Below are 27,004 nucleotides of genomic sequence, written 5' to 3'. Positions count from 1 at the left end.
CTTACAGTTGTGAATCCTTCCTCTGTCCCTTCGAGAGGCACGTGTATCTCCTGCGACTCGGGAGTGTCTTCGTTGAGGCCCTGAGAGCCGCTCATTTAAAACAGAATCCTCAGGAAGGCCAGGGCCTCTGTCTCCCCGTCTCTGTGGGAGGACAGAATCCCCACTGCTACAAGTGCCAGCTCACAGGCACAGCTGGCCCGATCACACTGACACTGAGCACCTGCTCTCCCCACTAACTCCCTCATTGTCCCTTCCGAACCCCCAGTCGCCTCTGCACAAACCGGAGTGGAGTTCCGCTCTTTCCCCGCTGTCAGGAGGTGCCGAGTCAAATCTGCCTCCACCACCTGAACTGATGTCCCCTGTGTTTCTCTTTGACACCGCGCCCCTCCACCTGTGCCTCTCCCGGGCTCTCCTCCTGACTCCCGCCACCAGCGGCTGCACGGGCCTCCGGTCCCTGTGTGCTCACCGCTGCTGGGATAGAGCTTGTCCCAGGGCTGCAAGTGCCAGGGAGGCAGCACCCCCAAGGGCAACTCTCCCCCAATGCCCCTCGGGTGGGAGATCTCCGAGGTGCACGGTCCACACTGCTTCCCAGGGTTCCTTGGGGAAATTAAATTCCAGTTGCCAAGTGGTAATTTCCCTAATAATGCACATTTTACTGGCTTCCTTCCTTCTCTCCCACTTCCCCACACCCCTACCTGCATCTCCTAGTAGTGGCTCCCAAGTAAACCCTTGCATGGGAATCCTTGTCCCTGTCCTGGGAGTCTGCCTCTAGAGAACCCAAACACAGAGGCTACCCTGCAAGGCCCCTCCCCAGCCATTACAGCTCTGTCCCCAAGGACTGTTTTGAGAGATGTTTGTTTTATTTCTCAGATGGGCAGTAGGTAACGTGTTTATCCGCCCCCGGCAGGCAAAGCCCTGCCCAGGTCCACCCCCAGCTCTGATTTCCAACCCTATAGACTCCTTCCTGTCCCCTCTCAGCTTTCCTGCTTCTGAGCTGGGAGGGTTTCTTCCTTTTTTCCTTTCTTGGTTTCTAATGATTTCTGGGTAGCAGGGAAATACAGGAAACGCTGGAAAACGCTAAGACTAACTCCCAGTGGTCCAGCACCTGCTCCGTGCCAGGCACTAGGGCCACCACTAAGCTCTGAGACCCTTTGACCTCTCACAATCGCCCTGTGAGGTAGGTTCTCTAAGTAGCCCTGGTTCGCAGACGGGAACCTGAGGAGGCTTAACTCACTTGCTGGGGTCTCACAGCTGTTGAGCCAGCATCCATCTGGTCCTGCCCACCATGAGCAGAGTTAGCCACGGCAGTGAGACCACTGAGAGGGCACCGAGGGCTCTATGCCAGGTACATGGCACACGTTTTCTCGGGTAATCCTGACAACAGCGTCTGAAGGAAGTGTAATTTCCCCTCTATTACTGCTGTAGAGACAACTGGCTCTAACAAGGGAGGTGGTCTTCCCAAGGACTCCAGCCGAGCTAGATTCTCTTGTTGCCGCTTGACTGCACACCTGCATTTGGATTTTCCTCCGAGTTTGCTTCAGCTCTTGCTTGATGCTGTTTGTTCCAGAGATCAGGATTCCGGCCGGCAGAACGGCGAAAAAGATCAACCTGCCATTCCCTGCCATCGAGGGCAGTTTGGATTTGCAAAGCAGACAACAGGGACTTTTCATTTCCAGTTTAAACAGACATTTATTCCATTGGGCCTCAGTTTCCTCATCTATAAAATGGAGCTGGGGTGGGGAGCAGGAAAGGCAAAGTTAAAAAGATGTAACTAAATAGTCTCTAAGTTCCCTCAGCATGTACATTGTGGAATTATGATTCCTAAACACCATGTCTGCAATTTGGAGACACTGCCACCAGGGGGCGAGCTGGACTGGGATTATAGCCATGACAGGTTGGCCAACTGTGCCCTAGGTTAAAGCATCCTAAATTGCTTTATTGTTGTCCCCTCAAGTGGTACATGGATATGTCACAAATTATGAAGATGGTTCTGAGTCACTTTGGGCAAATGAGGCTCTGCATGAATTGAAGGATGAATAAGTTTTTTCACTATGTGAATTAATGCGACTTAAGACCTGGCCCCTGTACTTCCTTGAGACTTAAAAATCACTGAATCTCACCAACTAGGAACCTCAGGAGCAGGAAGAATAAGGAATGCTGTCAGAAAGAGCATCAGTGGGAGAAAGGCATTCTTTAAGTCAAAAAGAAAAATTTATGCATGTTTTATTTACTTTGCCAAGATTACAGCTTTTCTCTCTAAAATATTCGATGTTTAATTTAAAAGAGTTCCTCTTAATGTTCTGAGATGGAATCTTTAATTGAGGCAAAGTCACATAACATGTTACATTTATTCACTTATGTCAAAATTGAAATTGCTCACTTAACTTTAAATCAGCTCACCAACATTGTGTTACTCAGCCACTTTTTCTAGCGCCTGAGCTCTCTCGTCAGAAGGCATTTTGGTAGCTCTCTCTTGTAAAACTGCTTCTTCAAAGTGCTAAACTAAATGCAGCGTGAAGCTGGATTTCTGTAGTGGCCTTCCAGCCACCTTCCATACTCTCGTAAATATATCCGTGAGTGATAGTGGTTTTGCGTTTGCCTTCTGAAGGCTAAGTCAATAGTATGTTTCCTGGTGGAGGGCTTGTTCTGCAGAGTGTCACCTTCACCCACTATGATATATTGTAAGACCTTTCCCTGGTGATACATGCAGAGGTGGTTCGTTGCTTTCCACTGCCATAGATGGTCCCATTTGTCCATTCTCCTGCTGAAAGACACTTAGATATTTTTTTACGGTTACAAACCACACTGCAAGGGATGTCTTTGTGTGGGGCTCCTTGTGTGCATGTTTAAGCATGTCTAATCTAGGCTACGTAGAAATGGAATTTCCAGGTTGTAAAATATAATTTCGATTTTGCTAAATACTCCCTTATCGTTCATAATTCATGGAGTGTATGAGAGTTTCCATTTCTCTCCTTCTCACCTACACTTGCATTTTAATTTTTGCCAAGCTGATGACTTTATCATTTTAATTTGCATCTCTGGCTGTCAGGGATAATGAGTATCTCTTCCACTCCTCTGTGTGGCTTCTTCAGGTATTATTAACCCTTTGTGTTCCAGCCAGGCTGTGAGCTCCTAGATGGAAGGGCTGGGTCTTGCATTTAAGGTCCCCACAGCACGACTGCATCCAGGCATGAACCCTACTACCACTCAAGGTTAATGAGCCACCTACAGCTCCTCAAATACACCACGCTTGGGTTTGTGCATACTCTGCCCTCTGTCTGAAGTGCGGCACCTCCTCCAGTCCACCTGAACATACCTCTCATGTTCCAAGATTCTTCTCAAGAGCCACCCCCTGGATGAAGCCTACCATGTCACCAGCGCCCTCTCCCAGCATCCCAGGTAGAGGTGACCACGTTCTCCTCTGTGCTCTCACTCGCCATCTATGAACTTCTCACCGCATGAATAAAACTTCTCAGCATCTATTCACGGCTGTGTCTGTCTCCCCACCAGACTCTGAACTCCTGGAGGACAGGCACCATGTCTCATTCATCTTGCATTCCCCGCTTGTCAGTCAGGGCTGGGCAGGGGTCAATGCTGAGTACATGTGGGTCACATGAGGGGCTAAGCCTCGAAGCCAGCTTCTTCCACACCAGTCCTCTGCAGACTGTAAAGTTCTTGAGGACAAGGACAGCATTGCATTCATATTGCTGTCCCCACAGTGCCTAACAAGTGCTCAGTATGTTTGCTGATGCTGCAGTAGGATTGCCTGGTAGAGAAGAAAGTGGCTTTGGTCAGAAATTCCTGGGTGTGGGGCCCAGCTTCCTACTGGCATAATTGTGTGTTAAATATAATTTCCTTGGCCTCTCCAAGCCTCAGTTTCTTCACCTTCATAAGGGGGATCAGTGTTAAGGGCTGGTATAAGGATGAAATAAGGTTGTGTGTGTAAAGCATGTGGCACATAATCACGTGTTTGCCATATGATCATTTCTATGTCAGAACAGTACAGAGTCTACTTTAGCCTTAATACTTTGCATGGCTCATTTTCTCAGGTGCCACATGTGATGGGCACATAGTAGCTACTCAATAAAGATGCAGTCTGGTTCTTCCAATGCCTTGCAGAAATTAGATACCCAATAAAGAAGCTGAGCAGAACTCAGCACCTTGCACACAGTTTGGTACTCAATAAATACTAAATCAAGTCGAATTCACTTTCCTGTATTCCATGCTGATCAAATCCTATCTTGAGAAAATCATTCCCTCTTGTGAGAAAAGGAGAACATGTCTTCCGCTTCTCCTGCCAGTGATTTTGATTTTTTCCTTTTGCTTTTGATCTTTCCAAAGCAAGAGGATCACTGGGGTAGACTGTTATTTTGGTGGTCTCCAACGAACCACTCCTGTATATGTTATAGTGATGCTCTTGTGTAGTCTCCTCTCACAAAATCTGGGCTTGGCCACATGTCCCTTTGGCCATAGGGACATTAGCAAGCCAGTGCAAGGCTGATAAACCCTTGAGCATCAAATCTCACCCCCTTGTAGGCTCCTTCCTGGAACCCAGTCACCATACCAGAGGAAGCCCAAGCTGGCCACAAGGAGAGGCCCCACGGAGAAAGGTGTGCCCAGCCGGTCCCCAGCTGTGGCAATCATCTCAGCTGAGGCACCAGGCATGTGAGAGAAGCAGCTGTCTTCACAGCAGTGCCACGTGGAGCAGAAATGAACCACACCTGCTGAGCCCTGCCCCAATGGCACAATTGCGAGCAAATAAATGATCATGTCGTTTTAAGCCGACAGGTTTTGGTGTGGTTTGGAACACAGTAAATAATCAATAAATGAAATAAATACTAACAAAAAGATGAAATTATTGGACATTCATTGGGCCATATCACAAGTGGCAACTAACACATACAATTTCCGGGAGTGCAAGCCAGTATCTGGGGGTGGGCGTGCTGCTGGCTTAGACATCAACCAGGTGAAAAGCTTCAGGATCAACTGGTAGATACAACAGTCTGACCCAGAACCCATTCTCTGGGGGACTCTTCCCTGGGGCTCCAATTACCTGGTCTCACCCCTGTCGTTACCAGGGAGCTGATGGGCTAAGGACGCTCTGGCTGCTCAGACAGTGAGAGATGCTCAGGCTCCCGTCACAGAAGTCCAGAGGCGGGCGGCTTCTGGCCAACGTGGTGGAGTAGCTCAGTGAGGTCATGGAGGACCCAGATTGTGCTGCTCGGTCTGCAGTTCCTGTGGTCTTAGGGTGTCTGCCAGGAGCAGTCTGGGCTGCATGGTTCCTCATTCCATACTGGGGAGACAGGGATGCTCCCCCAGCACTCCCGGCAGAGAAAAGACACACTCACACATTTCCTTGCACCTCATTGGCCCAAATTGAGTCACATGCCTCTACCTGAACCAATCACATTATGTGTGGGGTGGGGGTGGGGGATAAGAATTACCATATGAGGCCAGGCTGATGGCTCACACCTGTAATCCCAGCACTTAGGGAGGCTGAGGCAGGAGGATGGCTTGAGGCCAGGAGTTCGGGACCCAACTGAGCAACATAGGGAGACAAAAATATACAAAAATTAGCTGGATGCAGTGGTGTGTGCCTGTAGTCCCAGCTACTGAGGAGGCTGAGGCAGGATGATTGCTTGAACCCAGGTGTTTGAGGTTGCTGTGAGCTACAATGATGCCACTACACACTACCTGGGGCAATAGAGTGAGACCTGGTCCCCAAAAAATGAGAAAAAAAAATTACCATATGACCAATCAAACCCACCATTAGATTAGAGGGAGTGTGTGTGGCCAATTGCTCTGAAGTCCCTGGGCTTATGGAGGGAGGGATGGGTGTCTGGAAATAACCGGAGTCTGCCAGGCAAGGTGTGCAGGCTAAGATCCAGCAGTGCTGGGGGGAAGCCAGGCACATGGGACTTGGGACAGAGCTGCGCTCAGCTCTCACGTCCTTTCCTGGGATAACGGGGGAAGGTGTGAAGGGGTGTGTGATGTGTGTGTACATAGGGGGAAGGTCTGGGAGGTAGTTTGGGCCCTCAGGTGGTCTCTCCAACACAGCACACTGGTCCTCACCCAATGTGAGGAGAGGCACCAAGCAGAGGGGAAGAGCTCATGTTTGTGCCTTTCTTTATTGCTGGCCCTTTATTTGAGTGGAGGGCACCTCTTCTGTGTTGTGTCTAGTACTTCGAGCTCCGGGATTTGCTCTTGTCTCCATATTTCTCATCCAGTGCTTTCTGCAAGTTCATGTTCATAGCATTTTTCCGGTGCCACCGTCCTACAGAGAGCAGGGGAAGAGCCAGCACAAGTCACCCAGCAGGCTCTGGAGTGCCCAGGCCCCAGCGGTGCCCACTGCCCTTCCGAGTCCACCCAGGCTCTATCTCCTGCTCTGGTTTCTCACTGGACCTTAGAGCCCACACACCCTGCCCGTGGAGGAGAGTGCCCACCCCCCACTCACCCAGATCATCCGTCTTCCTGCCGTGCCAGTGTTCTATGTCCCTCACTGATTTCTCAATCACTTCTGGTGTGTACGAATCTTTCATGAGGCTCTTTGTCTCCTCAGGGGCCCCTGTGGTACACCGAGAAGAATCCCCAGGTGCCCAAGTCAACAGAGGTCGGGTCCTCCAGGGTTTATACGACGTGTCAGTTTCCTCTATGGGTGGTGGGTGGTGGAAGAGAAGGGGCAGTGGGGAGGGTTTGACGCTAAAGCAGGGCCATCATCTACGGGCAGTATGGCCTCAGGCAAGTGTTTAACCTCTCTGAGCTTCAGTTTCTTCATCTATACAAAGGAATAAAATTTTCTTGTAAGTTTGGGAAGATGAAATTATTTGGCATTCACTGGGCCATCTAGTATGTGGCAACTAATACCTACAGTTTCAGAAAACTTTGTGCAAAATTCAAACACGCACAAGGAAATAAGTTACAATGATCAAGAGTCAGCAGAAACACTAAACAGAGGACCAAGTCCCAAGAATTAGCAAAGATTTGAATGATCAGATACAGAGCTTAAAATGCATTAACTGTCTGAAGCCATAAAAGAGAGAATAAAAATATAAGCAAAGAATAAGAAACTACTCAGAAAGAACAGACAGATTAGAAAAAGAAGCAAATGGAATTTCAAAATTCAAAATGAAACATATAAAAGTTAAGTTCAATGGATGATAAGATGCCTGGGATTTGTTTTGAAATAACCTGGGCTGGGGGTAGTTGGGTGGGAGAGAGTAAAGAGGAAACAAGACTGGGTCCGTATTAATCATTGTTGACGCTGGGTGATGTGTGCAGCATCTATTCACTAAACTATTCACTCTGCTTTTCTGTAAGTTTGAAAATTGCCATCATAAAAGTTTAAAAAAAGAGGCCAGGCGTGGTGGCTCACGCCTGTAATCCTAGCACTCTGGGAGGCCGAGGAAGGAGGATCACTTGAGCTCAGGAGTTCGAGACCAGCCTGAGCAAGAGCAAGACCCTGTCTCCACTAAAAATAGAAGGAAATTATATGGACAGCTAAAAATATATATAGAAAAAATAAGCTGGGCATGGTGGCACATGCATGTAGTCCCAGCTACTTGGGAGGCTGAGGCAGGAGGATTGCTTAAGCCCAGGAGTTTGAGGTTGCTGTGAGCTAGGCTGATGCCACAGCACTTTAGCCTGGGCAACAGAGTGAGACTCTGTCTTGGAAAAAAAAAAAAGTTTAAAAAAAGAAATTTGATGGACAGGTGAAATAGCAGATTATATAAAGCTGAGAGAAAATAGTAAACTGTAAGATATATTTAAAGACATTAACTAGAATGCAGCTCAGAGGAAAAAACAATGTGGAAAATATGAAAAAGATGTTAAGATGCAGGTTAGAGGAGAAGGCCCAACACGTGCCTTGTTGGAGTTCCAAAAGGAGAGACTAGAGAAAATGAGCAGAAGCGATATTTGAAAAAATAATGGGTGAACTTTTCCCAGAATTGATGAAAGATGTGAATTCTTGGATTCAAGAATCATAATTCCCCAATCAAGGCAAGAAAAAAGAATTCCAATCTAGATACATCCAAATAACATTTAGAATATCAGAGACAAAGAAATTTTATTGGGAAGCACAGTGGATTATTGGAAGAAAAAAAAACAGAAAGGAAAAGAAAAAGAAATCTTAGAAGTAAGCAGCCACAGAGAAAAGATAAATCACTTACAAAGATGTGACAATTGATTTGATTAATCATCAGAGACAGAAAAAATGCTAACAGAAAACAGTGCTAACAGAAAATAGTCAACAACCTAGAACTGGTTAGTGTGACTGTCTTCTAAGAATGAGGACAAAATACTGTTCTGACCAACAGAGCCTGAAGTTGCCCCACAACAAACCTTACTAAAAATACCTTCTAAACATACTTCAGGAGGAAAAAAAAAGTCTGAGAAGGCCTGAGATACCAGAAGGAAGAGGAGGCAAAGACAGTGGAAGCAGAGTAGATCTGAGTGTGCGTTCATTATCGTAACAGCAGCAGTGTTTACTGTATGGGGTACGGTACTGGTGACGATGACAGCAAACCATTTTTGAAGATTTATCGTGTACTAAGCACCGTTCTAGGGGCTTCATGTGAACTTGCTCTTTGAATCTCCTCAACAGCCCTAAGAAGGAGGCATGATTATCATCCCCATTTTGCTGTCAAAGTCACCAAAGCACAGAAGAGTTAAGTAACTTGTCTTAAGTGACACAGCTGGTAAGTGAAAGATCCAGGACTCAACCCCAGACCCTGTGGGTCCAGGCTCCACAGCTTCAACTACTTTTCTTATGTACAATTAAAATTCTGTAAAATAGTAACATATAAGCTGAGGTGGGGCGGGGAGGGTAGTTAAAGTTGAAACTGTCTAAGGTCCTTATACTATTCAGGAAAACTTAAATACCTAAATTAACTTTACAGTTTGTTAACTATGCACATAAAAATGTCAAAAGTAACCACTAAAAGACTAGGAAGTGGCCCAGCCGTGGTGGCTCATGCTTGTAATCCCAGCACTTTGGGAGGCTAAGATGGGAGGATCCCTTGAGGTCAGGAGTTCAAGATTAGCCTGGGCAACATAGCAAGACCCTCCCTCTACAAAAAATAAAACAATTATCCAGGTGTGGTGGTGTGAGCCTGGAGTCCCAGCTACTCAGGAGCCTGAGGCAGGAGGATCCCTGATCCCAGGAGATTGAGGTTGCAGTGAGCTATGATTGTACCACTGCACTCCAGCCTGGGTGACAGAGTGAGACCCTGTCTGTCTAAAAAAAAAAAAAAAAAAAATAGGAAAAATAGAAAATGACAAATATTAGATTGAGAAATAAAGACAGCTTGTGCAAATCCTAAAAAAGAAAGAAAGAAGAAAGAAGCTGCATGGAAAAAGAAAAAGCAGCACAAATAGAAAACACAAAGTCATGGAAATAAATCCAAATATATCAGTAATTAGAATAAATACGAATGGAACAAGCCCATTGATTAAAAAATAGATTATGAGACTATAGAAAATATTTTTCAGATATATATCATTTAAAGTATACTTAAAAAGACACAAACAGAGGATAAACATGGAAGGATAGGAAAGATATACCAAACAAACACTAAACAAAAGCAATCTAGTCTGGCTATATTGATATCCAACAAAATAGACTGTAAGGCAAAAGCACTATGAGAAATAAAAATGACTGCGATTCATTAAGGTGATATAATAATTATTAATTTGCTGCTATGAAATCATCTCGAAATAGATAAAGCAAAATTGACAGAGCTACAAGGAGACATTGACAAATCAGCTATCCTAGGGAAAATTTAAAGACACATCTTTTAGTAATTCATAAATCAAGCAAAGACTATTAATAAGGAATTAAACGATTTGTATGGAAATAATTAACAAGGCTGTTTTATTAGATAAACACAAAATCCTGTACCCAGGAGATTATTTGTGAGCACATACAGATCGTCCACAAAACTGTGCCATCTGCTAGGCTATAGAGCAAGTCTCAACAGTTTCAGAGGACTAAAGTCATTGCAGGCTATGTTCTCTAATGATGACACCATCCAGGTAGGAGATATACTCCACCCCAAAGACAGGAGAGAAAACCAAAAAAGACGAAGACATAGGATAGGGAAAATGGGATTCCAGTAGTGGAGGGAGGGGAAGGACATCCTCAGGGGCTGCTTCAGAGATCCCTGGATACCCGGACACAGGGACACGAGACGGGACAGGCTGAAGGCTGTCCTCACCCACCACCACCCCTACTGCCATTGACCATGCTCCCTGACCCAAAGGGCAGGATGTCCAGGTGAGCCCAGTCCAGGTTTGATTTGTACTTGGCTTGTCCTGATCACATGCCGATGCTCTCTTTTCCCAGAGAGAAGACGAGAACGTTCATGTTAGCCCACACTGGTAGCCTTGACCTCTTCCTGAAGCTGGAGCCATGGTGAATTTGCAGGCAGAAAATACACAGCGGGCTGCTCACCTGGATCACATTCCCACAGGACATCCTAGGTGGTCCACCTGCAGCCCCCACATGCTGGCTGCACCAACACCCTCCCTAGACCGGGTTTACTAATCTCAGGGCAGCCAAAGCCAGATGAGGACCCGAGTCAGCTGTCTGCCTTCCTCTCTGATCCTTTAACTGCAGCAGGGCTTCCTCACACACATTGCCATTGGAAGTTTATTCTGTGTTTGACAAATGCTTTCCATGTGCCAGGTTCTAAGAACTATGCAAATATTAAAGCATCTTGTTCTATTAAAAAACCTCTATGAGGCAGATGCCATCATTGTTCACATTTTCCAGAGGAAGAAACTCAGACATAAAGGGAAAGAATGACTTGCTACTGGGGCAAAGTCTGAATCGAACTTCAGCTGCCTGGCTCCAGGTCTGTGTACCCTGTCCCCGTGCAAGGCCGCTGCCCAAACTCAACATGTCCCACACTGAACCCCACTCATCCACACCTGGCTCCACACCTACCTGCTCTACCTGCAGGCCTCCCCTCCAACTGCACCCTTCAGTTTCCAGGCCCTAGAGTCATCTTTGACTTCTCTCCTTGCTGCCATGCCTAATCTACAAGAAATCCAATCTGCTCTGCCTCCTCCATACATGAAAAATCCAAGCACTTCTCCGACCTCCAGGGCCACGCACCCTGGCCTCCCTGCTTTTGCTTTTGTGCCAGTGTGTTCTGTCCACACAGTAGCCAGACGGATCCTTTAAATGTAAGTCGCTCTTCTGTACAAAATCCTACAATGGCCCCAGGAAAAAGGCAAGTAAGAGCCTGTGTCATCAACACGGTCCCCTGCCTGACTGCTCTTCCCATGGAAATCCACAGGGCTGACCTGCTTCCCTCCAAACCTCCTCTAAAATGTCACCTGCGTGCTCTTCCCGGACCGGGCTCTTTAGCATTGCTCAGTGTTCATACTTAGGAGCTCACACCACAAAGAAAGCAAAAGGGCTTATTAATAAAAATCAAACACAAGTCAGGGTGCTGCGGCCAGCCCGGCCTGCAGCTGGGAGCCTGCAAGTGGCTATTCAGTGTTACTCGTTCAGCTGCACACAGAGCTTTTATACACTCTTCTGTATGGACAGTGGCTTTCACATTGAAAAAAGATAATGAATGTACATTGGGGTTTTTTTTTTATATTTTTAATGTAAGGACTAAGCCATTTTATATAATTTTTTATTTTTTTGTATACTGGTGTAAAAGTTTGATTTAATATTAGGAAATCAGTTCATATAATTTACCATATTAACAGATCAAAAGAAAAAATCATATGATCATCTAAATAACTGCAGTATAAATAATCAAACTCAACACTCATTTATGATTCTTTTAAAAATTAAAGTACAAGCTAGGAATAAAGGGGGACCCTCCTTAACCTGATCTTCAAAATTCCTCTAAAAATGTTATGTTTAATGGGACAGTGTTAGAATCAGGAGGAGATGAGGACGCCTGCCTTGCGTGCCTTTCCTGCTCGTATCCATATGCACCACTGCCCAGAACCGTCAGCCCCGCACCTGGGAAGGTGAGAAAAGCCTAGTGGTTAAGAAGGTGAACTTGGCCCTTGGCTGGCAGCCTTTAAATCCCGACTCTGACCATTCTTATCTGTGTGGCTTCACATAAGTTATTTAACCTTTCCATGCCTTGATTACTTCCGACTGAAAAAAAGTAGGAATTATACTGCTTACCACATATGGTTCTTGTGAAAATTAAAATGTATGTAAAATACTTACATACTTTAAAATGTATGTAAAGTACATGTATAACATGTTTCATGTGCCATAGCACGTTACATACTATACATAAACATAGCCATTATTATTAGTGTAAAGAAGTCCCAAAGAATCTACAGACAATTATTGGAAATAATAGGTGAGCTGAGCAAAGTTCTGGATGTAAGATTAATATACAAAAATAAAAATTGCATCGGTGAATACAGCATCAGCATCAAAGTCAGAAAATATAATTTTTAAAAAGATACCATTTGGAATAAGTAGCAAAAAAATAAGAGCTTCTCCTAAATAAATCTAACAAAAAATGCCATAATCTTTATAGGAAAAAAAATACAAAATGTTATTGGCACATTTTGAAGAAAGATTTAAATTAATGGAGCTATATACCATATTTATAGATTGGAAAATTCCTTATCATAAAGCTGATAACTGCCCCTAAATTGAGCTGTAGACTCAATGTACTTCCAATCAAAATCCCAACAGGGTTTTTCATGGAAATTTCCACATAAAATTTATATGGACAAGTAAAGGCCCTAGAAACCCAAGACGTTAACTGGTTTGGGGGCGGGGGGCATTGGGGGTCCCGCCCAGCCAGATATCAGACTACTTATATTACCTTGGTAATTAAAAGTGTAATCTTAGACCAGTGAACAGAATAGAGATCTGGAAACCGATCCAAGCGCATGTGATCGGATTGACGGGTAACAGAGGTGCCACTGCGGTCACAGAGGGAAGATGAGGCTATTCAACAAAAGGGATTGAGATGATCAGTCATCTACATGGAGAAAGGATTACAGATGAATCCCTCCTTCACACTAAAAACAAAAATCCACTCCAGGTGAATTAAAAACTTAAATGTGAAAAGCAAAACTCAATCTTTTAGAAAACCATAGAAAAGATTACCTCTATGACTCAGCAAGAGATAAGATTTCTTCAACTCACTCCTCCTGGCATCTTCTCTGTCTCAGTAAATAGCAATTTCGTCCTTCCAGTCGTTCAGGTCAAAACCCTTGAAATCCACCTCAATTCCTCTCTCTCACCCCCGCATCCATTCATTAGCATATTCTGTTCTCTCCACCTTATATAGATACCCAGAATCCTTCTACATCAGGCCACCACCTTCACCTCCCTGAGCCACCACATTGCACAGTGGTGCCCCCCAAAATTGTGCAGTGCGCTACCCGGCTCCCAAGACCAAGCCACTGTCATCTGTCCCATCTGGATTTTTGCAGTTGCCTCCTCACTGGTGTCCCTATTTCCACCCCAACTCCCTACGTCTGTTCTCAACACAGCAACTGGAGTGATCGCTTATCTTAAAACAAAGGCCACTCTCCCGCTAATGACCCTGGCTTGGCTTCCCATCTTCCTCACTCAGAGGAAAGACGTTCCAGTGGCTTCATGACCCGGCCCGTTTCCTGGCTGGTTTCTCCTCCCTCACTCCCGTGCAGCCACACCAGCCTCCTCAACCTCCAACAGCGGGTGCAAAGGCCAACCCTGTGTGGATGGAGATGGAGAGGGACGCGGATAGGGCGCAGGCAGTGGCGTTTGCCAATTTCCAGAGTGCAAATACGACTACCATGACCAATTATAAGATAGCATTTATATGCCAATTCAGGAAAATGGAACAATCGCCTCTTGTGAGCCGGTGCAAGCTGGTACAAGGCGGCCTCAGCACACCCTTGGCACAATTCTACTTCCAACTCTGGATCATGGGCACACAGATATTTTTAAAATGTTATTCTTTTGCATTTATGCAGACATTATCATATAAGGTTGTATGTAAGAGCTATGTGGTGATACTTGCTACAGAGAGACGTGGAAGGTAGGACCCTGGGACCCAGAGTAGGGGACAATCTGAGCTGTATTCTCACTTCCCTCCCCAGCACCACCCCTTCTCCAAGCTCAAAGAAAAGCCCAGAAAGGCTTCCAGTGGGTGTCTGGTTACTCGGGTGACAGGGAGCTGAGCCAGTGGAGGGGGTTTTCCAGGCCCTGGGAGCACATGAGAGCCTGCAGTGAGGACAGAGGAAGGAGCAGGGCTAGAAGAGGTGGCCCTTTGCAATGAGGCCGAACTAGAATCTGGTGGGGACAGAGAGAAGCCCCTGCGTGGTGGCTGTGGACCCGCATCTGAGCAACCCAGAAAGCCCTCGGGAATACGCCGTAGCTAGGGAGGTGAGCTAGTACGGAGGAAAGACTTTGGGGCTTTAGAGGCAGAAGAAAAACCTGGATTTGAGTCCCAGACATACCTCAGACTACTACAGGGTCTTGGGCCAATGATCTCAGATCTGCCTGTGAAACGCAGCTAATAGCAACCCCCCCCACCATCCAACCAAGCAGGACTAGGCTGATCCAAACGTCAGAGCCTCCGACCCATGCCTCCTTCCTTCCCGGGTGGTGCCACTGCCGGGCGCTGGGAAAGAAAAATGACGGCCTGGCAGCTACTGAGCACTCACTATGTAACACAGGCTAAATGCCTGCAGGCGGCACTTGATAGGGTCCTGCCGATGGCCCAGTGAGGGCCATGCTATTGTTACCATCCCCTGTACCTTGTACCAAGAAGGCAGCCGAGGCCCAGAGAGTTAAGGATCTTGCCTGAGGTCACACCCAGCTAGTGAGTGGCTGAGCTGAGCTTTGAACCCAAGAAACCTGATATTGTCGCTGTGACCAAAGGTGCCTCCCGCTGGCAGATGGAGAAACCAGAGCTGTCTGGGGGTGTGAGGGGCTGGGTCGTCTGCACAGCAAGGCTAGACTTGCTGGGCGCCCACAACTTGCTCGGCAGGGCCCGGCAGGTAAGACGCCTATGGTGGGCACGAAGTGAGTGTCCGTGGGGATGTGCCCTGGGGTCCTGGACCCCATATGGGGTGGACACCCCAAAGGCCTTCCCTGCCCGATGCCTTAGACCATGGGTGTTCACAGCCCCCACCCTTGCCCTTCAACCTGACCTTGAAACAGGTTTGACCGCATGTTGTAGCCCAGATCATAGTAGTCTTTGAAGATGGAGGAGATTTCCAGAGGACTCTGGGTCCTGCTGGGCCATGAGCTGGCCCTCTTCTGGCCCTCGAAGCCTTCACCAACAGCCTTTCGAGCCTGAGCAGGGAGGCAGGGAGAGGAGACAGGAATGGGAACCCAGGGTCCAGCCCCATACCTCCCCTCTAACTCCTCCTGCCCTGGACCCTGCCCTCCCCACCCCTACCCCACCCTCAGCCCACAGCCCTAAACCAGCCGCAGAGCTGGGAGCTGGAGTGGCTGAAGGTCCCCCCCTTTAGCCCCTGTCATCTCCCCACCCCCCGCGATGGGCAGGGGCATCAGGGATAATAATGACTCAAACCCTGGTCTTCTGATTCCCAACAAATGCCGCTCATCCACTCAGTGCTGTCTCCCGCGGGAGACTTGCTCAGATTGAAAGCATCCAATGCAAACAAAAGACTTTCAACTGCAAATTCATGAAGGGCCAGGGCTCCAGATCTGCCAACCCAGTTTGCGTCTTTGTGCCACACAACTGGGTGAATTTGGTTAATGTGCTTAACCCCCCTAAGCTGTGGGCGCCTTCTCCATCAAACAGGGATGATAACAGTTTCTTCCTCATGGGGTTGTTGGGAAGGTTAAATGGGTTGTCACGCGTGAAGAGTTTAACAGCGCATGTGCCTGGCATGTAGCAGGTGCTCAGTAATTACTGCCTTCTCGTGACACTATCACAGGGGCTCTGCATTAAAGAACAGGTCTCTTCTGTGTGCTCATTGTAAGTCTCCAGGCACAACCTTTCTGCTGCCCGTGGCCTCCTGGGCTCCGCTGTGACACCCACCTGCTCCTCGGAGAGCAGCTCGTCCACCATCTTGCTCCCAAACTTGTGGCGAATGTTGTTCGGAATGACGCTGCCTTTCTGGCTCACAGGCCTGCTCCTCTGGTCCTGGGCCCCCGGGCTGGGACCTTCATCCAGCCCCTGGCATGGCTGAGCCGCCTCTCGAAAGGTGGTCCTGTTCTCTCTCAAGGAGGACCTGGAGCCCTCCTTCTTCAGGGACTCAGGGTGCATGTCCATCCCCGGAGACTCCGCGCTGAGAGCGGTTGGGGGTGGGGGGCAGGTCTCCTCCAGGTGGCGCTGCCCTCCGGGGTTGCCTCGGCTTCTGCCTCCCCGGGGCAGGGGTGTCGGTGGGGAGAGTGGGACCTGGTACTTGAACTTGGAGGTGTCCAGGGAGCTGCAGGCAGTCTTCCAGGGGGCCGCGACCTGCTGGCCCTCCTTGTTGTTCATGTGGGCTCTGGCCGGAGTGGCTGTACCTGAGCGGGGCAAAGAGAGACAGACAGGTTGGGAGAGACACACAGACAGATGCAGAAAACAGAGGGTGGGAAGAGGGACAGAGACAGGAGTGGGGAGGGGGACAGACAGACACAAAGCCCCCGAGATCCAGAGACAGGAGAAGGGAGAAGGACAGAGAGAAACCACAGGAGCCGGAGACATGGGTGAGAAATAAGGAGACACACAAGGGAAGTTGGTTCAGCCTGCCTAGCTGCACCCAGGACAGGGTTCCACATTGCCCTGGACAGTAGGGACTGCAGCCCATGCCTGTCCAGCCTTGAGGCTTAGCTGTGTGACCTTGAGCAAGGCATTTGGCCTCTCTGTGCTTTAGTGTTCCTGGCTCCATTTGGAAAGTTCCTTTCCTCACTTGGAACCCCCCAGCAATCCAGTGAGGGAAGCAGTCTTTGCTCCTTGTTCAGGCTGTTGTGCCCCAAACCGCACCTCCTCTCTCCTCCAGGAGTGATTTGGCCCCAGCCTCATGCCCACCCCCCTGCCAGGCCCCATGGGCCTCCTGCTCGCGCAGCCTGCGGTGTCTCCTCCTCATTCTTATCAGCTCCACCCTGGCTCCAGACAGACAGACTGCCGATTCTTCCCACCCACACCCTGTGAGGTCCCTCCTCCCAGTGTTTGCCCCGGCTGGTCTGCTACCTGGAAGGCCAGCCCTCCTTTTCCCTAAGTCCGGATCCCACCCTTATTCCTTCAAATGCAGCCCAATGAGAAGTCCTCCCTGACACCCACCCAAAGCTGGGAGCTGGGCCGGCTCCCTCCTTTTCAACTCTTAGCACTGTCCCCAGCATGTCCCACACAGCTCTCGAGACCCTGGGCTTTCACTTTCTGACACACTGGGAGCTACAAATAGTATCATTTCCCCTCCTAGATGTGTGGCAGGGTCCACGTGTCAGTCAGTCCTGGGTGTCACGCAGCATCCACCAGAGAGCCCTGTCTATCTGGGGAGGTGACAGAGTCCATCAGTGCACGAGTGGATGAGCAGGGGTAAAGGGATGTCACACCCAGTGACTCTGCACCTCATCGATGCTAAGATGCTCGTTCCCCCATTTGAACACCTGTGACACCAGGCTGCAGCGGACAATCGATGGTCCTGGCTCATGGTGTAGCCAGCACTGTTTCTGAGTGACTCGTAAGGAACAGGGGGATGGCAGCTTAGAATACATATTTTATACAACACCCGAGTAGTATATAGAGTCTTCCTTTCTGTGCAAAATACAAGGGCAAGCCAACTGTCCCTCACAGTCTGCCTCCAACCTCAATCCCAGGTTACAGGTATAAATGTGTTAGATGAACTTCCTTCCAAAATGTTCTAGATGGGTCTCTAGTCCAGCAGTCCCCAACCTTTTTGGCCCCAGGGACTGGTTTCATGGAAGACAATTTTTCCGTGGACTGGGGGAAAGGATGGTTTCCAGATGATTCAAGCGCATTACGTTTACTGTGCAGCCAAACCTCTCTGCTAATAATAATCTGTATTTGCAGCCGCTCCCCAGCGCTCGCATCACCGGCTCAGCTCCACCTCCGATCATCAGGCATCAGATTCTCACAAGGAGCCGCAACCCAGACCCCTGGCATGCGCAGTTTACAGTAGGTTCACTGTCCTAGGAGAATCTGATGCCATGCTGATCCGACAGGAGGCGGGGCGCATGCGGTGATGCGAGCCATGGGGAGCGGCTGTAAACACAGAGGAAGCTTCACTCCTGCTGTGCAGCGTGGTTCCTAACAGGCCTCCACCAACAGGGGGTTGGGGACTGCAGCTCCAGTCCTCTTAAAAGATACACAGTTTTGTTTCAATTTTGTATATAAATGAGATCAGATTCTATGTGTTGTTTTGTAACTTGCTGTTAAAAGCCACCATCATGCCTTGGGGATCTACACAAGGCAGAGGATATAGACCCAACTTTCTTTTCAAACCCTGCAGGATTTAGCTGCCACCCCACTGGTGGAGGTTCCGATCGTCCCCGTTTAGTTTTTCAGAGAAGGCTTCCACGAGCATCGACTTTGCCGGCACTGGGGTTTTTATTTCACTCCCACTGGACCCTGCTCTGTGGTCACCGAGTGATGGTGCTCTGCCAGCCCCTCTCGCCCACGCGGTGAGGGCTGCGGCCCCTTCCCCAGGGTGGTGGGGGACAGCAAAGGCTGAGATTTCCCTGCTTTCCTGCCCACTTCCTCCTCACCTTCCTTTCCCCACCCCTTTGCTTTGCCCCTTTGTCAGACGGAAAAACTGTTCCCGGAGACCAGACTGTCTTCCCTTCCTTCTGTCCTGGTTCTGCCTCAATCAGCAGGCAGCCAAGCAGAAAGGCACCTCTGGGGACGGCTGGGCTGCCAGGACGGGCATGGCGACCCGTCTCAAAAGACTGGAGGCAGACAGTGGGGACAACATTCACCTCATCACCATAGCCCCTCACCCTGCTCCTGGGGAGACTGAGGCTCAGCACAGGGATGGCTTCCTCCTGGGGTCCCACAGGATTTGGGCTCAGGACAGCTGGAGCAGTGCTGCCCGCCTGTCCCCAGCTGTGCTCCCGCTGTCTGACCCACCAGCTCGTGCTGCTGTGATCGTCTGCTCACCTCTGCCAGCCCTTTGGGTTATGAGCACTTTTATGGCCCAGATGTGTCTTGTATGCCCTGGCTCAGAGAGCTGGTACATTCACCATTCATCCAGTGAGCAAGCACCAATGTGTGTCCCGTGCTGTGCCAGGCAATGGGGACCCCCCAGTGAGCTGAATGGGCCAACCCCTGTCATCTTAGAGTTGAATGTTTGTTGAATGAATGAATCAATGAATGAATGAAGGCTTTCAGTTCTCATTGCAACTTCACCTTTCCTCCATTCCATTCATTCCACTGTAAAATGGGCGGAATAAATCCCACTTCACTTGCTGTTATGAGGATCAGATGATCAGTCAGCGCAGTTTTCTAAACTTGGCCAAGTATCTGAATTCCCCACAGTCTTTAAACATGCAGATTCCTGGGCCCCTCCCAGAGCTGCTGCATCAGAAAGGCTGGGAGTCTGAGTGTTTAACAAGGTCCCCTGGGACATTCAGGCCACTGCAGAAAGCTCTGAGCAGGACTGCCACTCCCCAGCCCACCTGCCAGCCCCAGCCACTCTCCAGTCACCCCTGGGGACGCTTCCCAGGGCTGGCCTGACCCAGTCACTCCTGCACTGAAATCCTCCCTCTTGTCCTCAGGGCTTCACGAAAGCACAGCCCTCTCTCCCTTCTAGGCCTTTCCCTGCCTGTCCCCCTGCCTGGAGCACTCTCTCCTCCCTGCCTTGGGCCACACCACCTCCTGGTCTTGGCTCACGCATGATCCGCAGGGACCCCCACCCGTGTGGCCAGACCCCTCAACGTTCCCCTGCAGCTCTGCCCTTCTGGTGCACAGAGGCTCAGAGCACCTGAGGACAGGGACTGTGTTGGGGTCATAATCCCCGTGTGAGGCAGAACGGGAGGGGATCAGTAACTCCTTTCCCTCCTTCTATCTTCCGTCTTCAAACAGAACGCCCCCTAGGAAGTCAGGGCAATGGTGGGTCCAGGGAGAGGAGGAAGGCCTTGTGCCCTGCTACCCCTGGAAGTCCCTCTGGAAGCCCTGAATGCACATTCAGCACATCCCTGGCCCACCCATCCTACCTGCTCCGTGGCCCAGCTCCATCGACTCTTGCTCTGGGACAGGTAATTCCAAGCTGGGTCCTGTAGACAAAGCAACATGTTTCATCGTCTCAGATGACACAGTCTCTGTTAACGAGAATGAGCTGAAAGCTGAGGAGGGAGGCCTGTGGCCATCTGCCCAGCCCCTGATCCGAGGTCCCCAGGGTACTCCTGGAGCTTTGTGGCACTGCCCAGACTCATGGCCCTTGCCCCATCCACCCATCACCCCTGGCACCAGACCTGCCTGCTGGACCCCTGCAGGCTCTGCCCTCGCTGGAAAGCCCTGGTCACCCCCACCACCAGGGGTCAAAGGCCTTTCTCAAGCAGCCTTGGGACCCTGGGCTCTTCTTACACCTTCATAATCTTTCTCTCCTCTTCCCCCCGCTCCCCCGCCGACTAGGCCCCACCCTAGAAGCCCCCAGCAGGCCCGTGGCTGTGGGGTGCATTGCCTGGTAACTATCTGCCTTCCTGCAAATACAGTTCTAGCCATGTTGCTGGCTGTTCGTTCATGGTCAGGGGAGGGGAGATTAGCCACTGTGGAGAGCCGAGACAGGACCCCACACGCCAGCATAACCTCGGTCTTCTGGGGAAAGGCCTTCGGGACAAATTGGAGGGGAGCTCTGGCACCTCCAGAGGCCTCTGCAGATTTCATGTGTGTATCCTGTTTCCCAAGTGGTCTTTCCCTTATTTATATTCTCTTACTGTATCCCACATGGGTCTTTCCCCAGGTTTTAGCAAAGTTTGTAATATAAATAAAATAAAACCTGGCCCTCCAAGGTAAGTGTCTTTATAATAAGGGAGGAACAGAAGCAAGTCAGAGCTGGCAGGGATCTTTGAGTACTGAGGCCCAGAGTGGGAGTGACTTATCTAATGTCACCCAGCAAGTCATTTTGCTGATAAGCTCCAAGCAGGCAGGAACCAGATCAACTTCATTCTCTTGAAAAATTGCCAAGCACAACACCCTATTAATTTTGAGGCATTTGGCCTCAAAAAACATTCATATTCAAAAATGAGGAATTAGTAATTGATTGATGATTGTGCAACTTTTGATATGACTTCTGATCCTGGACCCCTGGTATTCACACACTGTGTGATCCTCTCCCCCGTGTGTGAGCTAGGGACCTAGTGACCTGCTTCCAAATAAAAGGATGGGAAGAGAGTGGTGTGATGTCACTTCCAGGATTATCTTAGTGACTTCTGTCCTGTTCACACTCTTTCCCTGGCTCTCCTTGGTTTGTTCACTCTGACAGCCGCAGCTGCCGTGGTTTGAGCTGCCCTGTGGAGAGGCCAGGGGACAAGAGCTGAGGGTGTCCTCTGGCCAGAAGCTCATAAGGAACAGAAGCCCTTGGTCCAACAGTCCTCGAAGAACTGCATAAATCCTGCCACCTGAATGAGCTTGGGCGTGGGTCTTTGATAAGAGAACACAGCCCAGATGACACTTAATTACAGCCTGTCGGAGAACCTGAGCTGGAGAACCCGGCCAAGCCACAAGCAGGATCCTGACTCAGAGAAACTCTTAGATCATAAATTTGTGCTGTTTTAAACATGCGGTTTTAAGCTGCTAAGTTTTGTTGTCATTTGTTATGCAGCAATAAATAACTAATACATATTTTGGTACCAAGAGTGAGATGTTGCTCTAACAAATACCTAAAAATGTGGGAGTGACCTTGGAACCAAGCAGTAAGCAGAGCCTAGAAGGATTTTTGAGAAACATGGTAGAAAATGCCTAAATTGCCTTGAGCAGTCTCTTAGCAGAAATCTGGACTTGGAAGACGCTGCCAGTGAGGTCACAAAAGGAAGTGATGAACATGTTACTAGAACTTAGAGGAAGAAAGGCCCTTGTCATACAGTGGCAGAAACTTAGTGACACTGTCACCTACAGTTATGTCATCTGTAAACAGAACATGTGACTAGTAAAAAGAGATATAGCTAAAGAGATTTCCAAACAAAGTATTAAACTTGCCACCTGGTTTCTTCTTGCTGCTCCTAGTGAAGTGTGAGAAGAGGGAGATGAATTGAAGAAAAGTTTGTTGAATGAAAAGCCAGGACTTAATGAATTGAAAATTTTCATCCTCTCCAGATGCAAAAAGATGCAAAAATTAAGAAAGGATTTCAGAGGATTGTCTGGAAAATGTTGCCAAGAGTGTGGCTGTGCAATGTATTGTTAAAGCTCTAGAAAGATCAAAGGATTAGGGTATTACAAGTCTCACAAGGGGGCCTTTAAAGAGATTAAGGATATGCCTCATATGCCCTTAATGGAAGCACAGGACTCTCTAGGAAGCTTAAAGGTTTTGTTCCTCAGCAGGAGCACAGGTGAAAAAGTGTGTGGCTTTTGTCTGTTGGTGTGAACCCTTATAAGAGTCATGGTTTTCGAGAAAACTGTATCAGCAAAGGTACTGCCAGCCAACAATGAAAGGGGTAGAGACAATACAAAATGAGACCACTGGACAAAAAAGAGAGAGAGAGAGGAGTCAGAGGGTGGAAACAGAAGAGTCCACAGGGCAGAGCTGAGAGCAATGGGAAATTATTACCAGGATTTGAAACCTAATCAAGAAATCTGCAACATTTGCATGACTAGATTTCAGAATTGCTAAGGACCAGTGGCTCCTCCGTGTCTTCACTTTCCTCATTTTTGAATATGAATGTCAAAAGCTCTTATCCTACGACTATCACATCATTGTAGATCGGGTATCTGCAGGGCAGATAACCTCACTCCACAGATCTTCCACTGGAGAAGAGCTGAACTCAGGAAGTGCCTCTCAAGGAATGACACCCGAGGAGGCTCACCCACACCTGGACTTGATTTATATAACCAGATTCTAGATTTTAAGCCAACGCTATTATAGGACGAGACTTTTGGAGATCTTGGGAGGAGACGGATGTATTTTGCCTGTGGAAGGGATGTATATGATTGGGGGCCAGAGGGCAGATGGTGTGGGCAGCTGACATGGCTCCCAGTGATCCCTGCTCCCCTCCTCTTGAATGTGGGCTGGACCTGGTGACCAACAGAATATGGCAAACGTGGGAGATGTCACTTCCAAGACAAAGTTATAAATGACTGTGACTTCTGTCTTGTGCACCCACTCTCTCTGGCTCTCCTCAGCTCACTCACTCTGATGGAAGCCAGTTTCCATGCTGTGAGCTGCCCTGTGGCAAGGAACTAGGAGTGGCCTGCAGCTGACAGCTTAGGAGACACTGAATCCTGCCATGGGGTGGCCTTGGACAGGGGACCTTCTCTAGTTGAACCTTGAGACGAGACTGAAGCCCTGGTCAACACCTTGACTGAAGTCCATGAGAGCCCCTGAGACAGAAAACCCACCAAAGCATCAGCTATATTCCTGACTCGCAGAAACTGTGCAATAATAAATGCTGTCATCTTAAGCCACTACGTTTTAGTGTGATTTGTTATGCAGCAAGAGATAACTAAGACAACGCCTGTGCCAAGCATTCTCACATCTAGTAGATTAGTCTGTCTTCACAAGTACCCGGTGAGGTGTTTAGAGAAACTATTAACTTACCATCTTTCACAGATGGAGAAACTGGGCTCAGAAAAGAAATAGGACTTCACCCAGGTGGACCTAAAACTAAGTTGCGCATCTTCAAGATCGTTGAAGCTCCTTCAAGTTAGCCGTCTGCTCCTGTCCCTGTGCCTCCTCCCCAGCCACCCACTTGATGTGCCCATAGCAGCCCCCTGTCTGCCCCAGTGGCACTGCCAGTCCAGTGCAGCCTGCACCGGCTTGAACAGCAGTGTGAACTCACTTCCGGTTTCTGACCTGGAGAGAAAGGTCCCAAGGGACGTCAGTTGAGGGCAGGAAGGTAGGTCCAGCTGCAGTCTGGGCACTCTTCACTCACAAGCAACTCTGAATGGGGAAAAGGCAGATGAAATCCTATGTCCTGGAGGAGCTCTGTCCCACCTCCTAAGTCTCTGCCTCACCTCTCCAATCCCTTTCATAACGTCAGAAAACGTGGGAACCACGCTGGTGTGTGCTGAAGCCCAGGAGTGGAGATCTGAGCTGTACAACTACTGGTGAGGACCAATGGGTGGTTGCTAGGAAGCAGCCCCCCCAGAGATGTTCATTGGAGTTGCCATGGTGATCACTACACACAGGGCTCTGTTACCTCAGAGGGTGATAGGCCCGCCCTAGGGAAAAGAGGCCAAGGGAAGGCCAGGACTGAGGAGGCAGGAGGGGCCTTCATGTGTTGTTCACTCTCTCAGCCACTCAAAAATGTCTACCAAGCACCCGCCATTTGCCAGGTGTGTGCCAGGCACACAGGGCTCAGATGCCACCAAGTGCAAAGGAAGTTCCTGAGAGTGCAAAGGAATAAGTAGAGAGAAGGACTGAGTCTGTCTAGGGAAAAGGAGGCCGGGCTCACAGTAGGGCCATCCGAGCGGGATCCTGAAGGATGTGTAGGAGCTAACAGTTCAGAAGGCACGAATGTGTTCAACAGCACACGTCTGGGTCAAGGGCAACTGGGAGCAGAAGGGGAAGATGCACCTGGAGCTGTCTGAGCTGGATGCCCAGGGATCGGGGACCAGGGAGTGGAACTAAAGCAGGGGTGGGACAGCGAGGGTCCTCTCTCCTCCCCTTCGACCACAAGGGCTGCAGAAGGAGAGTAACATTTTCCTCAGAGGAGGAGGAGGCAAGAGCCATTGGAGCCAGCACTGGCTCAGTCCTGTCTGGCTGTGGGGGTGGGGGTCCAGGGAGCGCCTCCTGCATGCTCAGCCTTTCAGGGTCTCCCCAGGAGGAAGAGAGCATTGTGGCTACACTTGGGGTCCCCAGAATCTGGGCCTGCCACTTACTCTGGCCAAGCTCTTTAGCTGAAACTTCCTTGTGTGGGAAACAGACATAACCCACCTTAAGGGTGAGGACGGCAGTCGGATGAAATCATTTTTGTGAAATGCCTAGCACCACGCCCGGCACAGACAGAGACATCACAGGTAACTCTGAGCTAACTCCACAAGCAACCCAGCAGCAAGTCCGTCAAAATACGACAGACTTGGGTCCTTTCATCCACCTCCACATCTCTCCCCGGCCCCCGGCCCCCGGGCTCCGGTCGTCCAAGCCACCCCCATCACCTGCCCAGGTTAACAGTTGCTTCCTCTCTGGTCTCCCTGTTTTTGCTGGTCTCCTGTATTCATGATCTGTTGCTGCACAATACTATTACCATGAACTTAGCAGCCCGACACATGCTTATTATCCCGCAGTTGCTGTGGGTCACGGGTCTGTGCGTGACTTAGCTGGGTTTCCGGGGTTGGGGTCTTAGAAGGCTACAGTGGAGGTGTTGGCCAGGGCTGCAGCCTCACCTGGGTTCCACTGGGGACGCTGTGGGTGGGATACTGTTCCTCATGGTCTGTTGGACTGAGGGCCTCAGGGTCTTGCTAGCTGTTGGCCAGAGGCCATCCTCAGTTCCTTGCTGTGTCCCCAGAATGCCACTGGCTTCAAAAAGCAGCCGAAGAAGAGTCTTCTCACAGGATGGGCACTACAATCTTCTGTACTATCATCACTGAAGTGGCGTCCATCACCTTTGCCACATGTCATTGGCTAAAGGCAAGTCACAGGTCCCACCCATGCTAAAAAGGGAGAGAATCACACAGGGCATGAGCATGAAGGGGCAGATACCACCACCGGTCCCACCTGGAGTCTACCCACCATATCACTTCACAGTCCTCTCTCACCTCAAGGGCCAAGTGATCCTGCCAAAACCTATCACAGATCACGTCACCCCTGTAATCAAAACCTTCCAGCATCTTCCCATCAACCAGAGTAAGAGCTGAAGCCTCCCATTCTGCAAGACCCACCTGATGTGCTGCCTCCCCACCTTCTCTGCCTCAGCTCCTCCGACTCCCCCAATCGCTCCCTTGTTGCAGCCATGCTGGCACAGTCCTGCCTCAGGGCCTTTGCACTTGCTGTTCCCTCTGCTGCAACTTCCATTCCCCATGCCCCAGATGTCTACATGACCAGCTTCTTGACCTCCATAAGGACTCTGCTCACCTTCGCAGACTACTTTTTAAAAAGACAACCTGGCCCACCCCACACCCCCATTCTCTTTACCCTACCTGTTTCCATTACATTTTATCCCCATCTGACAGACTATGTTTGATGTATTTGTTTCTGCTTTGCCCCCAGTAAGATGTGAACTACATGTGAGATGGGAGGAGGACTTTTGTTCATCCTATGGAGGGGAGAGAGGTCAGCCCTCCAGCGTGTCCCAGCCCCTCCAATGCAGACCTGGCAGGCCTCAGCCTTCAGCCCCGCCCCAACCCACTAGCCTGGGTGGACTTGGGCCCTGGCCCTTCGGGACCCTGTCCTCACCCCAGAAGGCTGGATAGTGGGGAGCCAGAAATCTCTGGTATGTGGGGCCTAGAATTCTCCTTGCAGCCCCAAAAGAGGGTTCAGTAAGCCTATTTCTGGGAAACCCAAAATCCAGCCACATGGGGCTGGTCTATTGGGTTATCGTCTTCTACTGCAGCTTCCTGGCCACACTGCCGGAGCCCCTGGCCTTTCTCCCAGGGGCTGACACTGCCTCCCCAGCCCCTCCCTCTGTTGCTCCCAGAAGGTCTTGTTCTGAGGCAGGAAGGGTGCCCAAGGCGGAGGCCACCTTCCTTTTGTATCTTCTCCTATTCTGGGAGGCCCTGAGGCCATGTGACACCTCTTTGGATACTCATTTGGAAGGTCATCTGTCCCCACCCACAGGGCTCGGCCTACAGCGGGAGGGGTTTCACCTCCCTGGCTTCCTGGTACCCCTCCCCACCCTTCCCACCCTTCCCACCTGACCTTCCAGATAGGACCCAGCATGCTCTGGGGCAGGGCCCACAGGACATAGATAGCAGGTGGCTTCATCTGCCAAAATTGAGTGTCTTCAGTG

General features: G+C 49.5%; 1 protein-coding gene across 1 annotated transcript; it reads right to left on the bottom strand.

The window, feature by feature from the left end:
* Positions 1–6,161: 6,161 nt before the first annotated feature.
* TEX33 (testis expressed 33) lies at positions 6,162–26,979 on the bottom strand. Its single transcript, XM_045555136.1, has 8 exons — positions 26,914–26,979; positions 25,443–25,552; positions 23,807–23,910; positions 20,120–20,224; positions 16,002–16,471; positions 15,142–15,286; positions 6,455–6,565; positions 6,162–6,274 (listed from the first exon to the last, which is right to left on the bottom strand). Exons 1-8 carry the CDS (start codon positions 26,977–26,979, stop codon positions 6,177–6,179), a joined length of 1,209 nt encoding a protein of 402 aa, XP_045411092.1. The 3' UTR covers positions 6,162–6,176.
* Positions 26,980–27,004: the final 25 nt, after the last annotated feature.

This window comes from Lemur catta, chromosome 6 (assembly GCF_020740605.2).
Source record: "Lemur catta isolate mLemCat1 chromosome 6, mLemCat1.pri, whole genome shotgun sequence".
NCBI classification, from domain to species: Eukaryota; Metazoa; Chordata; class Mammalia; order Primates; family Lemuridae; genus Lemur; species Lemur catta.
Note: the sequence above shows the minus strand (reverse complement) of the source record. Positions and strands in the feature narration are given on the sequence as shown.

Coding starts and splice junctions, on each gene's coding strand:
- TEX33 (XM_045555136.1), bottom strand. CDS start 26,979: ATGAAGCCACCTGCTATCTATGTCCTGTGGGCCCTGCCCCAGAGCATG. Junction 20,225..23,806: donor GGCTGCTATGGGCACATCAA/GTGGGTGGCTGG, acceptor TCTCGTTAACAG/AGACTGTGTCATCTGAGACG. Junction 6,566..15,141: donor GCGGTCAAACCTGTTTCAAG/GTCAGGTTGAAG, acceptor GGTGTACCACAG/GGGCCCCTGAGGAGACAAAG.